Source organism: Canis lupus, chromosome 2 (genome assembly GCF_048164855.1).
Source record: "Canis lupus baileyi chromosome 2, mCanLup2.hap1, whole genome shotgun sequence".
NCBI classification, from domain to species: domain Eukaryota; kingdom Metazoa; phylum Chordata; class Mammalia; order Carnivora; family Canidae; genus Canis; species Canis lupus.
The window spans coordinates 30,322,072-30,338,816 of record NC_132839.1 but is presented as its reverse complement, the minus strand read 5'-3'; the positions used below and the strand labels follow the sequence as shown (position 1 = coordinate 30,338,816).

Below are 16,745 nucleotides of genomic sequence, written 5' to 3'. Positions count from 1 at the left end.
TATCTGGCTAAGAAAGAAAAAAAAAATATCTGGCTAAAGCCTTTATAAAACCAATTCCTCATACAAACATTAAAGGCTAAATTTAAGGAAAATATATATTTTTTAATATTTTATTGGGGGGGGGAAGAGCGTGCGCGCAGGAGCATAATAAGCAGGGGGAGTGGCAGGCAGAGGGAGAAGGAAAAGCAGGCTCCCCGTTGAGCAGGGAGCCCAGTGTGGAGCTCAATTCCAGGATCTGAGCTGAAGGCAGATGCCTAACTGACTGGGCCACCCAGGCCTCCCTAAGGAAAATATTTTATGAAGGCAGTATTATACAGTGGTTCAGAGTTCTGACTCTGCAGTCAGATTGCTTGCCATCTGCCCTCTAATGGCTGTATGACCTAGGACAAGTCACTTAACCTCTCTGTCTCTCTTTTCTTATCTAAAAATGAGAATAAAAATAATTATAAGAATTAGACGTGTTAATATATGTAATATAGAATATATGTAAAATTAGATGTACTATATGTTAAACAGAACACATTAAGTGCCCTAGAAAACTTTACCATTGCTGTCACATCTTAAATTTTTACCTAAAAGTATGAGGGGGGAAGAATTTACTTTTCTAAAATTGCTTTTAAACACTAAACACTGAGCAGATGGTAATTCACTTTTCTGCCAAGCTCAGATGTTCAAAAGGTTCTTATGGGCTGGGGACATCACATTTATTTTGCTGTACAATGCTGTACAGACAAAAATGTGAATTATTCTCCAGTCAGACTCCTCTTTGTTTCTTGAGATTGAAAAGCAAACTGAGCTAAGTAAGTACTTTTAAGCCCAAATTCTCCATTTTCTATAACTTGATATAATAGTAACTCTGGAAAGAACAGCTTTAGTCATGGGGTTTCCATCGAGAATAAGTCTTTAACCTATTTCCAGCCTAATACTTTTCAGATGCCTAATACTTTTAAGAAGTGTATCATGAAGGCTAGAACAAAATCATTTTTGCTAAAATGAATGTACAGACAAGTCCCAAAAGGCTAAAAACGAATAATATATGTACTGGTCCCTTGGGTCACTACAGCTATTTCACTTTCTTCCAGATTTAAGGATATAATAACTGTTCTATCAGAAGAGGCTGTCAAGATCAGTTGATTTTTTTCTTCACAAGCTTCCAAGGAAGGAAATGTAATAAGAGCTGTTATCTTTTGAGTGTGTCCATTAAGTTCCAGAAGTTTTTCTCCTGTCTGAAATATCAATAAAAATTTTAATAATAGGCTCATATCATATTCACAACTTAATAATCTTAAATGACAACATTAAGAATCATATAGAAAATACATAATTTCATTTTTAATTACTTAGATGTGTAACTTCACTTTAAACAATCAAATAGAATCTAAACAGGTACTCATAGAGTAGCCATAAATAATTTTATTTTCTAATAGAAAATACCAATTTTTAGCTTATTTATATGAAAATTTAAAGGAATATTCTTTCCATATGGTTTTAAGAATTGCATAAATCAAAAAAAAAGAATTGCATAAATCATACATAAAAATATCAGTAACTAATCTGTTGGAAAAAATAGGGAGTCCTCATTATCCAAGTTCTTTAAGTCTCCAAACTTAAAGTGCTATTGAAGGAAATAAAAGTTAGCATAACAATAGCACAATCTATATACTGTACACATCCAATAGCAGATCAACCACTTATAAAGTCAGTCTCCACTCCACTTCTAACACCAACAGCTATTCCTATCCATTCAATGTCTTTATCAATCAGTCTCTGTTATTCCCAAGTAGTAAACATATAAAAATCCAACGTAAATATAACATAAATTGTAAATCTTTCTAAGGTTGCAGGATTTCCTGAACATGGTGAACATAATGTTAAATAATTGCTTTAATCACTGGTAAAGCCACTGAGAAATGAGGATCTGACGGAGTCAGACCAGAAAACTACTGATATAACAGAAGATAAATGCTTCAAAAGAAAATACCGTGAGTATCAAAAGACGAGGAAGAGAGGCCCTGGAAAAAAATCTGGTGAAGCCTTAAATATTTTTGAAAAACAAATTAGCTTTTTATTACATTCCTATTAGCCAAACATGAGAAGAGTATTTTATTATGTTATCATACAATTTTGGAATAAAAATCGTATCTCCCACAAAAATCAACACTTGATTTCATTTTCAGAATCAGTGTATAGTTGCTGATAACTAAAATTTTGCTCAATAAGATTAAAACTTTCTCATAATAGAAAAATATTGGTTCCCATTTTAAACAGATTCATCCTAAGTAGCCTTTTCAAGTATTAAGTAGTTTCAGTATACTGATAACGCAGGTATACACTCAGATAGTGTTTATAAATGCAAACTCAACTATACAGTGATGTCTTATTACACAATTCACATAGAATTAATACACACCTGGGCATTCCACACAACTACAATTCCATCATCACCAGCAGATGCAAATCTGGGTAGACAAAAAAGGTAAAAAAAATAAATAAATAAAATATTCTGGTGAAATTTATGTGCTGAAATTACTAAGAACTATCAAAATTCATTAATGGTGTTTTGACCAATATTAATGCTGATTAGTTAAGCTAATTCAACAAATATTCATGGACTACCTTCTATGTTTTATGCCAGATACTGATCCAAAGATAAATAAAACCATTCACAGCATTACAATGAATCAACTGCTAAAACTGAAAGAATGAGGGAGGCCTATAAATAATCTTAAAAGTCCTTCTTGGCTTTATTTATTTATTTATTTATTTGTTTATTTATTTATTTATTTTTAATTTATTTATGATAGTCACACACACAGAGAGAGAGAGAGGCAGAGACACAGGCAGAGGGAGAAGCAGGCTCCATGCACCGGGAGCCCGACATGGGATTCGATTCCGGGTCTCCAGGATCACACCCTGGGCCGAAGGCAGGCACCAAACCGCTGCGCCACCCAGGGATCCCTTGGCTTTAAAATTGTATGATTAAACTATCACTTTCAGCTTCACTGATAGGAAGTGATATTCCAAGACTGCAACAAAGGAATACATGTCCTTAGATAATTTCGTTATTTCTATTATTTTTCTCTGTCAATATACTTTAACTTTATTATTTAAAGCCAAGATCTCTCCTTCGCTCCTCTTGGCTCTTGGTCATTCCATGTAAATATTGTGTTCTTAGTTTGGAGGATCTGACGTTTTGTGAAGTTTTTTGTTTTATTTATTTTTTAGTGAAAATGCTTGAAATGCAAAGAGGTAAAGGAAAGTTTATTTCCTGCATGGAAAAAGAGCTGTGATGAACTCAGTTATAGCTTCTTTCTCCTCTTTACTTCCTGTTCACTATATATATACATATATATATAAAGAACCAGTTCTGTAGAGTAGAAGATATCCATGATACAAACACTTGCCAAGAAAAGTAATTTGTTATACAGGATTAATCATAGTGACTGCATTATAGTAATATCAAGCACTGTTCTCAAGCAATGTCCCAACACAGTGGTATACAGCAATCACACCATAAACATGTCAAGTAATTAATAATTTAGTACATAAGCTTGTAAATGATTCTTTAATGAATCAAAATTGATCCAAAGTTGTTCTCCTATCCCTTTCATTCACTTAAATTTGGTTTGTTTTCTCTTTTTTTTTTTCAATCGGTTTGTTTTCTGAATAGGAAAGAAAGTGGTATTATAGAAAGCCAGTATGAACTGTGTATAACTGACCCCCTATAATTAACAACCATTAATAAATAATAAACCACTAGCAGTTATGGCATTTAAAAAATGTGTTCTTCCTTGTAAAATTGTTAGTTCATTTCACAAAATCTGGGTGTGCCTTGAATGTCTTCATTACAGGAAATATTATTAGTCAAACAGGTCTGTCACTGGGGAACTGGTACACTATGACACAAAAGTTACTTTGTTCCTGAGAGTACCTGTTCTAATGAATTTTACTATATAAGATCCATAAAATCTCACTACTTCATCATATAATAATTTCCTTAAAACTCCGAACTGCACTTCAAGTTCTAATTTCTCATGCTCAGAGTCCCATAAATAACTATTGTCTTCGCTGGCTCTGACAATTCCCATATTCAGTACTGATTTCTAAATCAGTTACATCTCCTATTATGTTCAGTTACATCTCCTACTATGGGAGCTAAGAGATTATCCAGGAGATGGGAAATTGGTCAAATACATCCTCATCAAAGTCCTATTAACAATTTTTTAAAATAGAGAGCTACCTATCTTTTGAACAGAGGACCTTTAAGAACTTCCTAGTAACTAGTGAGAAATCGCATGCAGAATTATTTAAAATTCGTGCCTAACATTTATTATTTCAAGATGAAATATATAAAAGATCTGGAGATTTAAAAGAAAACAATCATTTTTAAATTAAAAATACAATTTATTTAATAAGACATTATTTTTCTGAATCAGAATACTAAACAATGCCTTAGTATCAAAAATAGTTGCTGGATGTCAATCTTTAATAGCTTATGTTTCTAGGCCTATTGATTTCTTTTTATTTGTATAGTGATGGTGGGGAGGCAGGACTCAAGGTCTTAAGTTTTCTTTGGTATAAAACATCAATTTCTATTGATTCTTGAAACTCTTATAATTGCTTTTCTCCCTTCCAGAAGACTGCAGGTTTAAAATACATACTTTTTCTAACCCTGTTTTTTAACTTCTCATTATTGTTTTATCATGTCTGAACCTCATGAGTTCACAATGAGAGACGATTGAACGGTTCAGAGTTTAGAAATGAGATATAGAGCATTTCACCTCAAACTTTAATTCAATCAGTAGTGAACAAAAGTTAAATCTAAACAATGCTCAATAGTAATGCATGAAATCACAGCCAATTTTTTATTACTCAGAGGTCAATTATCCAGTTGGTGGATTATTCAGGACTTTCAATTTTCTTATTTATTCTATTGCTGCCTCTTTCTTTCTTGCCTTTTTTTTTTTTTTTTTTGCCATTTCAGTATTTTTATTAGCTCCCCTAAAGAGAAAACATGAAGCTTAGAAATGCAAATCAATATAATTTTGCCACAAATTAGTATTTCCCATAAAATAACGAATAAAGGGTTGGGAGATCATTCGCAAATTACAATTATCCATGCTATTAGGATGGATAATTGAAAACTAGCTACACTTTATCAGTTTATCTTAAACTATAATCAGTTCATCCTAATCAGTCAAGCACACACTTCAGCCATCTGCAAATCAGAAATGAAAATTCAACCCAAGAATTTCTAATAGTAGATACATTGTAATTGCTAAAAAGAAGTAATGAAGTATAAAAAACGAGTAATTAAAATGCCAGTGAGGTCTGAACTATTCAATGGAAGGAAGAATTGTGGCTGTATTGCATTAAAATTATATAGAATAATTTTTTTAAACATTCTAAATTCATAGAATCCAAAGATTCAAGTCTATAATTAAGGTTTTAAGAGAAATGCTTCTTTGCTAATTATAGCACAAAATGTATTGGGTGAGATTCATGCTAGGTGACAGGGAAATGTCAAGATCAATTACATGTGGTTCCTGTTTCAAGATCTTCAAATTCATTGTTTAGAAATGTATCTAAACATTGATATGATCAAGTGTAAGACATTCTATTATTTTATGTACTATTAAGGAAAAAATACTGCCAATTATACCCAACACACCATCAATTATATGATGTCTCCAAATTTCAGAGATCTTAAAATAGGAAAAAAAATTCTTAGAATCAATGAAATATAGTAATTGACATATTTATTGATGTTTATGATGTTTCTAGTCCAACGAATCTCTGATTATCTCTAGCCGGTTTAAAGCACCAAAAAATGATTTTTCAATGAGTAAATTAATGAATAAGCAAACATTTAAGTGTTGCAAGGGATCTGTGAAATAGATAATCATTAAGTGTATTAACGTAACCTCACTTTTTTCCTTCCATAAATACACTGTCAAAAGAAAAATTAAAAGTAAAAAAAATTAAAACTCAGAAACCCACCACACACATAAGTAAATTCCTTTTTTTCATGTTCCTGTCCCATCCCATACCTAAGTATACCCTTCAACTTGAAACCATGTCTTTAAAAATACTCATTGAGCATATACAATTAAATGACTAAGCCAAAACTATATACATGAAAAGAAGTTTAACAAGGTGAAGCATGATTTAATCAAGACCTATACCAGAGCTTCTAGAATATTCCATCCCCTCCTACTCTAATTATGAGAACTAAATTTATCGTGAGAGTTGATGATTCACTCATTCAAGAAATATTATACAGTAACTATATATTAAGCATAAATATAATTAAATGTATTTTTGATAATACATATTTGATACTGAAACTAAAAATCAATAGGATAGTTCTTGCCCTTGAAGACCTCAGTCTACATTACTAAGTAATGCTACAGGGTCCAGATCATGAGCCCACGAGAATTCTCATTTATACTCATTTCAATTTATAGAAATCATTCCTTTTAAACACCTTCCCTTTGAACATCTCAGAGAAAGTACTCTCATTCTTGCTAACTATGAATTGAAAAGTATAGCAAAGTTTCACAAAGATTTGTATAAAACAAAATATTTTCACAAATAATTCCTATGTGTATTACTTACTTAAATGCTCATTTAATGGTTCTTACTCATTTGAACTTATTTCAATTAGGTCAAGGGTGCTACAAATTCAAATATAACCTTAAAGGATATAATGAAAAGTATGGTCCATGAAACTTCTTGTATTCAGTATCTACATAATCATAAAGCCCTGAGGGGAAAAAAGGACAATATTATGGCAATAAAGAAAATCCCTGTGCTTACCCAGTTCCCCACCTAATCCACATGTAATTTCTAATACATGATGCAACTAAAATATTTTTATAGTAAAATAGAACTGAAAAATGGTACAATACCAAAAACCAAACCAAACTGAAAAAATACAAAACTCTCATTTAAAATAGGTTTTTATTATCTTGTATTCTAGAACTACTTGAATAAAATCAGAGAAGTATGTGGAGACTTGTAAGAGAAGTAAAAGGGAATTTGAAAGCCTTTTCATGAGCCATAGACATTGACGTCACTGATCCTTTCAACAGATTTCCTTGAACACCAAACTTTTTTTTCTTGCTTAAGAAAAATGCATACATTAACATAACTCTAATATCTGAATGCTTAAGGTCCTTTTTTCAGCTCACATAAAATGAAGGTGGGACCATTCCATAGTTTTCATGGTCATTAAGAAAGGTAAACCCTTTGAAAATTCTCCCCCGCCCCCAAATCACACACAGAAAGCTAAAACATCAAAGTTTACAAACATTAGAAAACCAAAACTCTCTGTGACTTCTACTAGGCGGAACCTCCATTCGTCTGAGCTCAAGTTTCTGTGAAAGAATCTCTAACACTAGAGAAACATCCCTGGCCTCCCTCTGCCCCACGAGGGTTGTATATCAAAGCCAACATCCTTTAATCCAGCTTTTTGTGAGTTATTAGTTTTTATGTTCAGGTCCATCTGTGTGATTTCCCCACCTAATACCTTAGAAAAAGTTTTACTCTGAAACAAAAATACCTTTTAAATTGGCATTTTTATTTCCTCTATATCAAATATATATCATTTTTCAATTTTTCAGTATGGATAATTTAAATATATATATACAAGTATAAACAGTATAACAAAAATCCCAGGTACTCCTCATCTGTAATTATCAACTCATGGCCAATGCTGTTTCATCTGTACCATATCCAAGCGCTCCTCTCTGCAGATTACTTTGAAGCCAATAAAGTAACTACATTTCATCAGTAAATATTTCAATATGTATTTTTAAGAACTCCTTTATATCAGGACTAGAGTTACCATTTAATTCCTTATTGTCATCACATGCTCAGTGATCAAACTTCCCTGTCTCATGATATTTAAGTTTATGTGAAGCAGGATCTAAATAAAGTTCATAATTGCAGTGGCTGATATACCTCTGAAGTCTCTTTTATTCTACAGATTCCTTCTATTTTTCTCCTTGCAATTAAACATTTGTCTCATAGAGTTCTCATAGTCTGGATTTTGCCAGCTACCTCCCTATACAGTCATTCAGCATGCACCTCTAATCCCCTGTATTTCTGGTAAACTGACAGATATAAGACTTAATCAGATTTAAACTGGACTTTTTGGTAGGCCCACTTCATAGGGAGTTTGTATACTCCATCAGGAAATGTAATATCTGGTAGTCTTTCTTTTGTGCACATGTAATGCTAACAACCATAATAAACTGTCTAAATTTGTTATCAGAGGTTGCAAAATTACAATTATTCCAATTTCATGATTTTTCCTAGCTTGAATTCTTCTAGAAGAGAAATTTCCTCTCATTGATTATTACTGATCCCAAGATACAATTTGTATAGGAAAGGCAATACACATCTTGCAGATGCCCCTTCAAGAGAGGATGATGCCCAGCTGAGGAATGTGATTATCTGCCTCCAGCTGTTGACTTCAGGGTCCATTCGGCTTTCAAGCCAGTCATACTATCTCAACTGGCTCCCAGCCAACAGAACTTTAGCAAGGTGGTGGACTCCAGAAGCACCTTCTTGGATGACTCTCAGACAATAATTAAGTAAGGCAAGGTTAAAAGTCCTGATTATTTCTATCCAACATAGAATTCCTCTAAAGGGCTTTCTTTCCTCCAGAATTCGCCACTGGGCCTAGAGAAACTTTGTCAGAGCTACATCATAGTCTGAGATAGCTCCCCTTGTCTAATCTGTCTAATCCTGCTCTTCCCTTTTTCCTTAACTGACGCTTCTAATAAACCATTTGTGTGCCCAATTCCATTTTGCTATCAGCTTTGCAGGGAACTCAGGTATTAAAAGGGTCAAGTCATCTTGATTATTTCTATTCTCTGAATGTTAGTGAGGATAAATAACCTTAGCTTAAGAATATTTTCTTAAAGATATAAAATATTGTGTGTCTGTTAGTGAATTATCAAACTGTACTGAGTTTCTTTAGTGTCTTGTGAATGTACAGCTTCATCAGCTTTCCTAGGGGCACATTTTGTTCTCCAGTCTGGCATTTCATGGGTCACCTGATTCTTTTCCAGTCATGATCACCATCCTACAGAACCTTGTCTGTTTCCTGGAGGAGCAAGGAATGGTCAAATAAGCAACAAAGAAAACTATTCTTAAAATGTGTTATGAACTCAGTTTAGTTTAATGTGTCAAATGCTAGAGTATTACATGCAATTTTAGCACAGTCCATTTTTTGGAAGACTCTTGCTGAGGCTTAGCCTTCTTTAGTGATCTCCCAATCAATATGACCCTTACTTTATGGTCAAAAAACACTAAAGAAGAAAAGAAAAGGCAGCTGTCTGTTAGGTTATACAGGATTTATTTGGTATCTTCAAAAACCAATCTGTGAAAATTTTCCACTCACTGATTTTAGCTGAGCCACCAAGAAAACAAGAAAATCCTTCTGCAAAATTCTCGATAAAATGATATTATCTAAAGACCTGAAGCGTGAAACCTGGATTACAACAGCTGACCAAAAAACCAGAATGTAAGGTCCACAAAAATTAAATAAAAACATAAAAAAGTGGAATATTTTTGTAATTTGATCATGCACAAAATATGTACATTAGCAATGGTAAAGATGATTCTAAACTCTAAATTAAGAATGAAAATGCTACATTCTTTACTCAAATAAGTATTTATGTAGTTTGTAGATTTCTTATACCTTTCTTACCAGTAGTGAGTCTTTTGGGTTTCTTTTTTTCAGTGCAGAATTAAATTTTTTAAAACAAAACACACATTGAAACTTCTACAGGTCTTTGGCAGAAAAACTTCTACCTAACTAGATGTAAATTTTGACACAGTAAGGACTTGAGCACAAAGAATTAAATGTGATTCATTTGATAGTATCTTCATTTTATTGCAAAGCCAAAAATGTAGGTTTTTCACTTATTTCTAGGCATTTAGATTCACTGTGATAGATAGCAAACATGGCCACCCATTATTCTTCCTTTCTATGTCCACCAGCATTAACAGCACTTGTTTCCCCCCTCAGGAGATAGTTTATTTATCCACTTACTAAACTTGTGCCAGCTCCTGACTCACTCTGGCTAACACAACAGCAGCAAAAATAATAAAGTCTTGAGAAGAATTTTACATCAGGGTTTGTCCTTTTGTTCGTATTTGAACTCCATCATCAATATGTGCACAAGCACTGGAGCCACCATATGGAGAAAGCACCCAGCTGAGTCCAATAAGAACCATCCAGTCCCAGCCAATTTACCTCCTGACTAGAGATGCAGTAAGTAAACCTAAACAAGATCAATTGATCAGGGTACAGATTTAAAAAAAATAAAAAAACAAAAACAAAACAAAAAAAACAAACCACCCAGCTGAGGCTAGACTGAGAGCTAGCCTGCAATTAATAAGTAAATGACAGGTTGTCTTAAACCACCAAGTTTGGGGTGGTATTTAAGAGAGCAATTGATAACTGATACACTTGGCTCTAATTTTTTACTGTTTACAGAACATTTACTACATCATTAAACAACTGATTTATATGGGAGCATCACTGTGGGGAAAATATAATCAAACTATCAGCATTTCCACAATGATCATTATTCTACAAGATGTCCTTTTCTGCAGATTCTTTTAACTATGTAATAAAAGCCTAGAGGAAATTTCAGAGGATAGATAACAATGAAAATGGAATCTTAACAGTTATTCTACATAAAAATTTAGAGATCACATCCTGAAAGTACACTGTATATTTTTTATTTAACTTTCTCAGACAACATGAGCTGAGGATTCCTTAAAACCCAAATATTAGTGATTATGCCCTAATAAATTATTTGGGTGTTTTTTTTAAATCTACCTAGCAACTTAAAATGGTAAAATAACAAGAAACTTCAACTGTCCAAATATCCTATATTTCCAGAAACTATGTTTAGTTTCAAAGATCTGGCTGGCTGGCTGACTAAACAAAGTGTCTCTTAGAACATATCAGCAATGAGTACCACCAAAAAGGCTGAAGATTATTATAGTATGGTTTATATGTTTTGATTTGGCTAGCTCATATCACAACAGTGTTGATAGGCTAGTAATATATATGTAAGAGATGAATCTTCTCGAGCAAAAGTTGAAGAACATATTGTTGCATCATAATTTGGCTGGATTTTGTCCCTGGTTTCTAGAATGGAGCTGTGCTCCTCACATTTATGCAAATGAGATTATTCAGGATGGGCCCTCTAGACAATTTAAGGATAGGGTCTGGCCATGTGGGAAATATGAACCAGCTAATTAGAGGGTTGGTGCTCTGAGCCATAGATATTAGCTTAACCTTTCAACCTGAGGTCGGAGTATGAAGACAGGGCCGGGAGAGAAGGGCTGAAAACTGAGTTCAATCAGGTGGCAAAGGACTCAGTCATTTCTAGTAATGACCCCCAATAAAATCTCCGGGTACCCAGAGCTTGAGTGAGTTCTCCTGATGGTAATACACACTAATGTGCTGAAAGGGTGACATGTTCCAAGGATACAGAAGCACTGTATTTGAGACCCTCTTAGACCTAATCCTACGCATCTCTGCATTTGGCTAGTCCTGTCTGTATCTTTTATAGTAAGATGATAATCGTAAGAATAGTGCTTTCCTGAGTTCTGCCAGTGGTTCTAGGAAATACCAAAACTAAGGATAGTGGGAATTTGTAGCCAGTTGGTCAGAAGTGGGGGTGGCCTGGCACCCCTGGAGATTGGAGCTGAGGGAAATGCTGTGTAGGACTATATCCCTAACCTGTAAAATGTGACCTGACTCCAGGTAGTGTCAGATTTGCACTGCACATGGGAAAAGCAATACCAAACACACACATTAAAAAAAAAAAAAAAAAAAAAAAAAAAGCAGTGAGTGAGTTAATAGACATTAGAAGTGATGGTCAGAATTGGGAATAATCACAACAGCAGTCACCCATGGAGTCCAAAATGAGTAAAAAAAAAAAAAAAGGTGTTATCAAAGGTAAAAAAAAAATTAGTAGAAAAATTGATAGGGACAACAGACAGGGGGCTAGCAAGTTAGGATGGCATGCAACATGCACACTTAATAATCTGAGGAGTCATTCATTCGTTTAACAACTATCTATTAACTACCTGCTACAGGTAAGGCACTGTGTCAGGTACAAAGGATACTGTGGTAAATAAGAAAAATATGCCTCCCCCAAGAAGTTTAGATCTAGAGAAGATAAAATTAGTTACAAAACTAACTCTAATTGGTGTTACGCTACAAAGAATAAGCATTTAGATGAATAAGGGCTTAATAAACAGACATAAAGATCAGTAAAAAGCTAAATCTAAAGTCTTAAGATCTATATACTTCATTTCTACTTGCAATTAAACACAATATTGTACACATTGATAAGTAAATAATGAACATTTTAAAGGTTTTTATTTCCTTAATAACAAAAGATTCAGATTACTTACCTTACCTTCCACTAAAAATAGCCCATTCCTGGTTAAGTATTTCATAAACATTCCCTACATCTGTTTCTCAAATTTAGGCATTTTAAAGTTATTCACTTCCTTGAAACTAACAAAAAATATTTCTAAGCACTAACAACAAAAAACAAAAAACTTCAACCAAGAATAACCATCAGGTATGCCTAGGTGGCTCAACAGTTTAACGCCTGCCTTCGGCCCAGGGCATGATCCTGGAGTCCGGGATTGAGTCCCGCATTGGGCTCCCTGCATGGAGCCTACTTCTCTCTCTGTGTGTCTCATGAATAAATAAATAAAATATTTTTTAAAAAAAGAATAAGCATCAAGATGTCCAGATGTTGATTTCTAGTAAATGTTACTAATGACCAGATTTGAAATTTTTAGTAAAGACATTATGAAGTTTTTAAATATACGATTCCTTAAAAATTCTTTCCAAACAGTAGGCAATTGGATAACTAGAGCTTCTTACCTGTATTCATCTAACTGTACCAGAAATCGTACAATATCGTGATGAGCTTTCAGCACAAGCAGTTCAGTGTAGGGGTTCTGGGTTTGTTCTTCACCTATTGTCTGTAAAGGAGATTTCTTATATTGAAAAAAAAAAAGAAAATACAAACAAAAAAGAAAGAGATCAAATGACTTATGATAAAAGACCATATGAAATAAAACTGCACAGTATACATCTAAGAATACAAGACTTAAAATGCCATAAGGTACCACATTCTAATACTAGATAGTATTTTCCCTAAAGCAACTAAGTGCCATCTTAACATACATTTCTTTTTTTTAAACATACATTTCTCTTACTACAAATCCACATTATAAATTTTTTCCTCTTTGTTAGAATTGATCTAAATATCCTTAAACTCAGATCATCATTCTTCAGATTGTTAACTAAGAACAATGAAAAGGGGGAAAAAATCTCATTCTTGCCATAAATTTTAGTATTTTCAAGTCACCATAAATTTATGAAAAGGGTTAATTTTATGTTAGGAAATTATAACTCATTAAACCTGACCTAAAAAAAAAAAATACCAATGGGCCAATCCAATTCAGTATTTTAGAATGAGTGTTTCTCCATTAAAATTTGACAGAAACAAAACTGCAGGTCAAAGGGGCAAATATAGACTAAAACAGTGCTGAAACCAGGATAGGCACTCAATACATGATTGCTGACTGAATAAATGAAGGAATGAAATCCTTCAGGGTCGATAATCTCAATAAATTTGAGTTTTGGACAATAATACTGATAAAGATAATTGCTAACATTTACAGCGAATTAGGTCACAGCCCATATGCCAGACAGTGTGCAAAGCACATATGGCATATAATTCAGTCAACTGTTCTGTAAGGTAGGTGTTATTAACCCCATTTCTGCAGTCAAACCCAGTACTATTTCATGATAAAACCTTTGTTCTTAACCTCTGAACTACAATTTCTCAAACTTGCCACTACTGAGATTTTGTAACAGTTACTTCTTTGCTGCTGATCTCCCCCATCCTGAAATCAAAAACGTCTCCAAAGATAGCCAAGTGTGCCCTAGGGCAAAATCATTCCAGCACAGAATACTGCTTAAACCACCAGCAGTTCTTGTATAAATGAAGGGAAATCACTGGTTCTGACAAAGTACAAATTCACAATGGTTAAAGTGAAGTACTGTGACATGAAAAATGTGTAACTTAACACACGTTTTCCCCCCAAAAAAAATCGCCCCCAAAGCAGTGGGTGCTTATTTATCCCAGCTCACTTCTAGTGGTGGTTCTGACGAGAAAAGCAAAAGTAAGACATTTGAAAACTATTTACTGCTTCCCTTAAGTAAAATTTTACTAGGCATAGCAGAATTAATGAAATTATATGATCAATCAAATAATCGGGTTAATATAGAACTACCACGTCACACGCGTAATTTTCTACAGCTATTCCACAGTGTCTAAGATTTCAGCCTGTCCAAAACGAACAGGATTTGAAATGTTTTTTAATAGTATGAGGAAGTTAAAAGTGGGAAGTAAGGCTGCTGGCTCACACCACCACCAAGTTTTTATTTTTAACAATCGAAAGGACTATTTCCTATGAGAAATAAAAGGGAATCCGAGTACAAATTCTCGGTGGCATATGAAATAAACTCCAGACCTGAGTCCTTTTAAGATTCCAAGATTATTTTAGTCGCAATATTTCGAATGTAAATTAGTCAATCCAATTATTCCGGCCCCAAAGAAAGCGTGACTATGACACCAAAAATAGGAGTTAATCACAAAATTATTTTCTTGAATTTGAAGCAAATTATCTATTTTAAAAAATGATTCTTTTTGTTCTTGGATAATCAAACAGATTTTCTATTCCTCGAGCAAGCGTCAGTTGATGTCAGAAGTGCTGCCAAACCTAGAAAACCTTCAGCACAAAGTTGCAGTCATCGCTGGTTCCTACCAAGTCAGACACGGCGCTAGAAGGGAAGCTGCGGCGAGCCCCAGCCCAGCGCCGCGGCCGCTCAGTGAATCCTTCGGGAGGCCCCGCCCCCCGCCGCGCAGCCCCCGCCCCCGCGCAGGCCCCGCCCCCGGGCGTCCAGCGCCCCCCCCCCCCGCGCGCAGGCCCCGCCCCCCGCCCCGGGCGTCCCGCCGCCTCCCGCCGCGCGGGGCTCACACCGGAGCGGGGCTCGGCCTCTGCGGGGACAGGCGGCGTAGTCTGGGGCTTACCTCGGCCAGTCCCTGAGGTTCTCGGCCTCCCCCGATCAGCCATCGCAACATCCGGGCGGCGGTCTCGACGCGCTGGGCCCGGGCCCCGGTCAGCGCGAGCTCCGCGCCTGACTCGGCGTCCTCCTACCGCCTGGGCAACAGCGCGGACACGCAAATACGTGCCGCCCGCTCTGCCCCGGAACGGTTAAGTACAGGGCAGAGCCCCCAGCAGAGAAAGACTTTTGTCCCCAAGGCGCTGCCGTACCCCGCCACTGAGGCTTGGGGAGCAGCGCCTGGACGCGAGCAGCCGAGACCGAGAGCGGCGCCCAGTGAGCAGGCGCGGGCCCCGCCGGTCTGCGCTCGCGCCCCCCGCTGGACGTGTGCAGCACAGCACTGGCCGGAGAGCCGTGGTGTCGCCCCCGCCCCCGCCCCCGCCCCCGGTCGGGTTCCTAAGGCCCCGACCAGAGAAGGTGACGGTCGGTGTCGTGCGCACGCACTGAGGCAGCGGCGCGCGGGGACGCCGGCACACACCTGACCGACGCTGCGTCGTAGTAGCCCAGGTACTGTGCTAAGTGAGGCTCTGCGCGCATTCTCATGCTGACCCGTACCTTGTGGTCTCTACCTTATAAACAACGACAACAGACACAGAAACCCCAAAGCTCTGAAAGTTAGTGTAAGGCTAACAGCTTGGAAGTGACTATACTGAGAATGGGATACGATCTCTACGCTCAAAACTACTGCTCTTGACTGTGATGTCTAGCCCAGAATCTCCCTAAAAAATAGAAAGCGCCTTATGTCCTCTATTGTAACTACTAGATCGTCTCAAGCAGTCGGGGTTGTGGTCCTCACGCTGACTGCCTATCAGAATAACAGGTAGTTTTTTGAAAAATACATATTCTTGGCTTCCACTCCTGACTTGTTAAAGCAATATCTGTGGTTAAAACATAGGAAATAGGGTTTGAGGAAAGTTCTTCAGATGGTTCTGATGAATAGAGAGGTTTCAGTATCACTGGTATACGGACTACTTACACTTAAATCTGTACAAGTTCATATATGTATTTGCATATGTGATTATTAGGTTTAAATGAGGATCCTAGCAGTAAATTCTTATAAACAGAACACAGAACTTACCACAATTGTGCCACCCAATATATTAGTTCAACAAACATGTGTTGCAGAGGTGCAAAAAAAGAAAAAATAAAATTCATGCTAAGATCAAGGCAGAAATGTGCTGAACACCACTAATAGAGGGCCATGCACTCTACATAAAGGTATGTTAGTTAAGAGGCAGCTGCTCAATCTAAATGCCAATCCCTAGAGAACTGGGATCTCCTGTGATTAATCTTTGTATTCATTTTAAGTGCACTTGACGAACAGTCCCAAGGGTCAGGAAAATGTTGCCTTTGGTATGCTAGCCCTAAAATATAGTCTGCAATTTGGACAGACTGAGGACATGCAACTGAGGACAGGCCAAAATAGAGACTGGCTAGCCCCTGGAAAAGGGGGACTCCTCTTAAGTGAAACAAAACCCAGGCACACCAGGATTTGGGTCCTGGTAGGTCTATTTTCAAGTGAGGCAACATGGTTGCTCAGGTAGCCTACATTTTA

At 36.2% G+C, this 16,745-nt stretch overlaps 1 protein-coding gene across 14 annotated transcripts in view; it reads right to left on the bottom strand.

Annotated features, from left to right (window-relative positions):
* WDR41 (WD repeat domain 41) overlaps positions 1 to 16,745 on the bottom strand; it is a 204,211-nt gene that overhangs the window by 29,275 nt on the left and 158,191 nt on the right. For 6 of the 14 annotated variants that reach the window (XM_072794248.1, XM_072794263.1, XM_072794278.1 and 3 more), the window contains 3 exons: positions 12,938 to 13,053; positions 2,411 to 2,459; positions 1,095 to 1,226 (listed from right to left, as the gene is read on the bottom strand). In XM_072794248.1, coding sequence (XP_072650349.1) covers positions 1,095 to 1,226; positions 2,411 to 2,459; positions 12,938 to 13,053 — 297 coding nt within the window. Of the gene's footprint in view, positions 1 to 1,094; positions 1,227 to 2,410; positions 2,460 to 12,937; positions 13,054 to 15,158; positions 15,477 to 16,745 lie in introns of those variants that run through there. The other 8 variants (XM_072794255.1, XM_072794271.1, XM_072794281.1 and 5 more) reach the window with 3 other exon arrangements.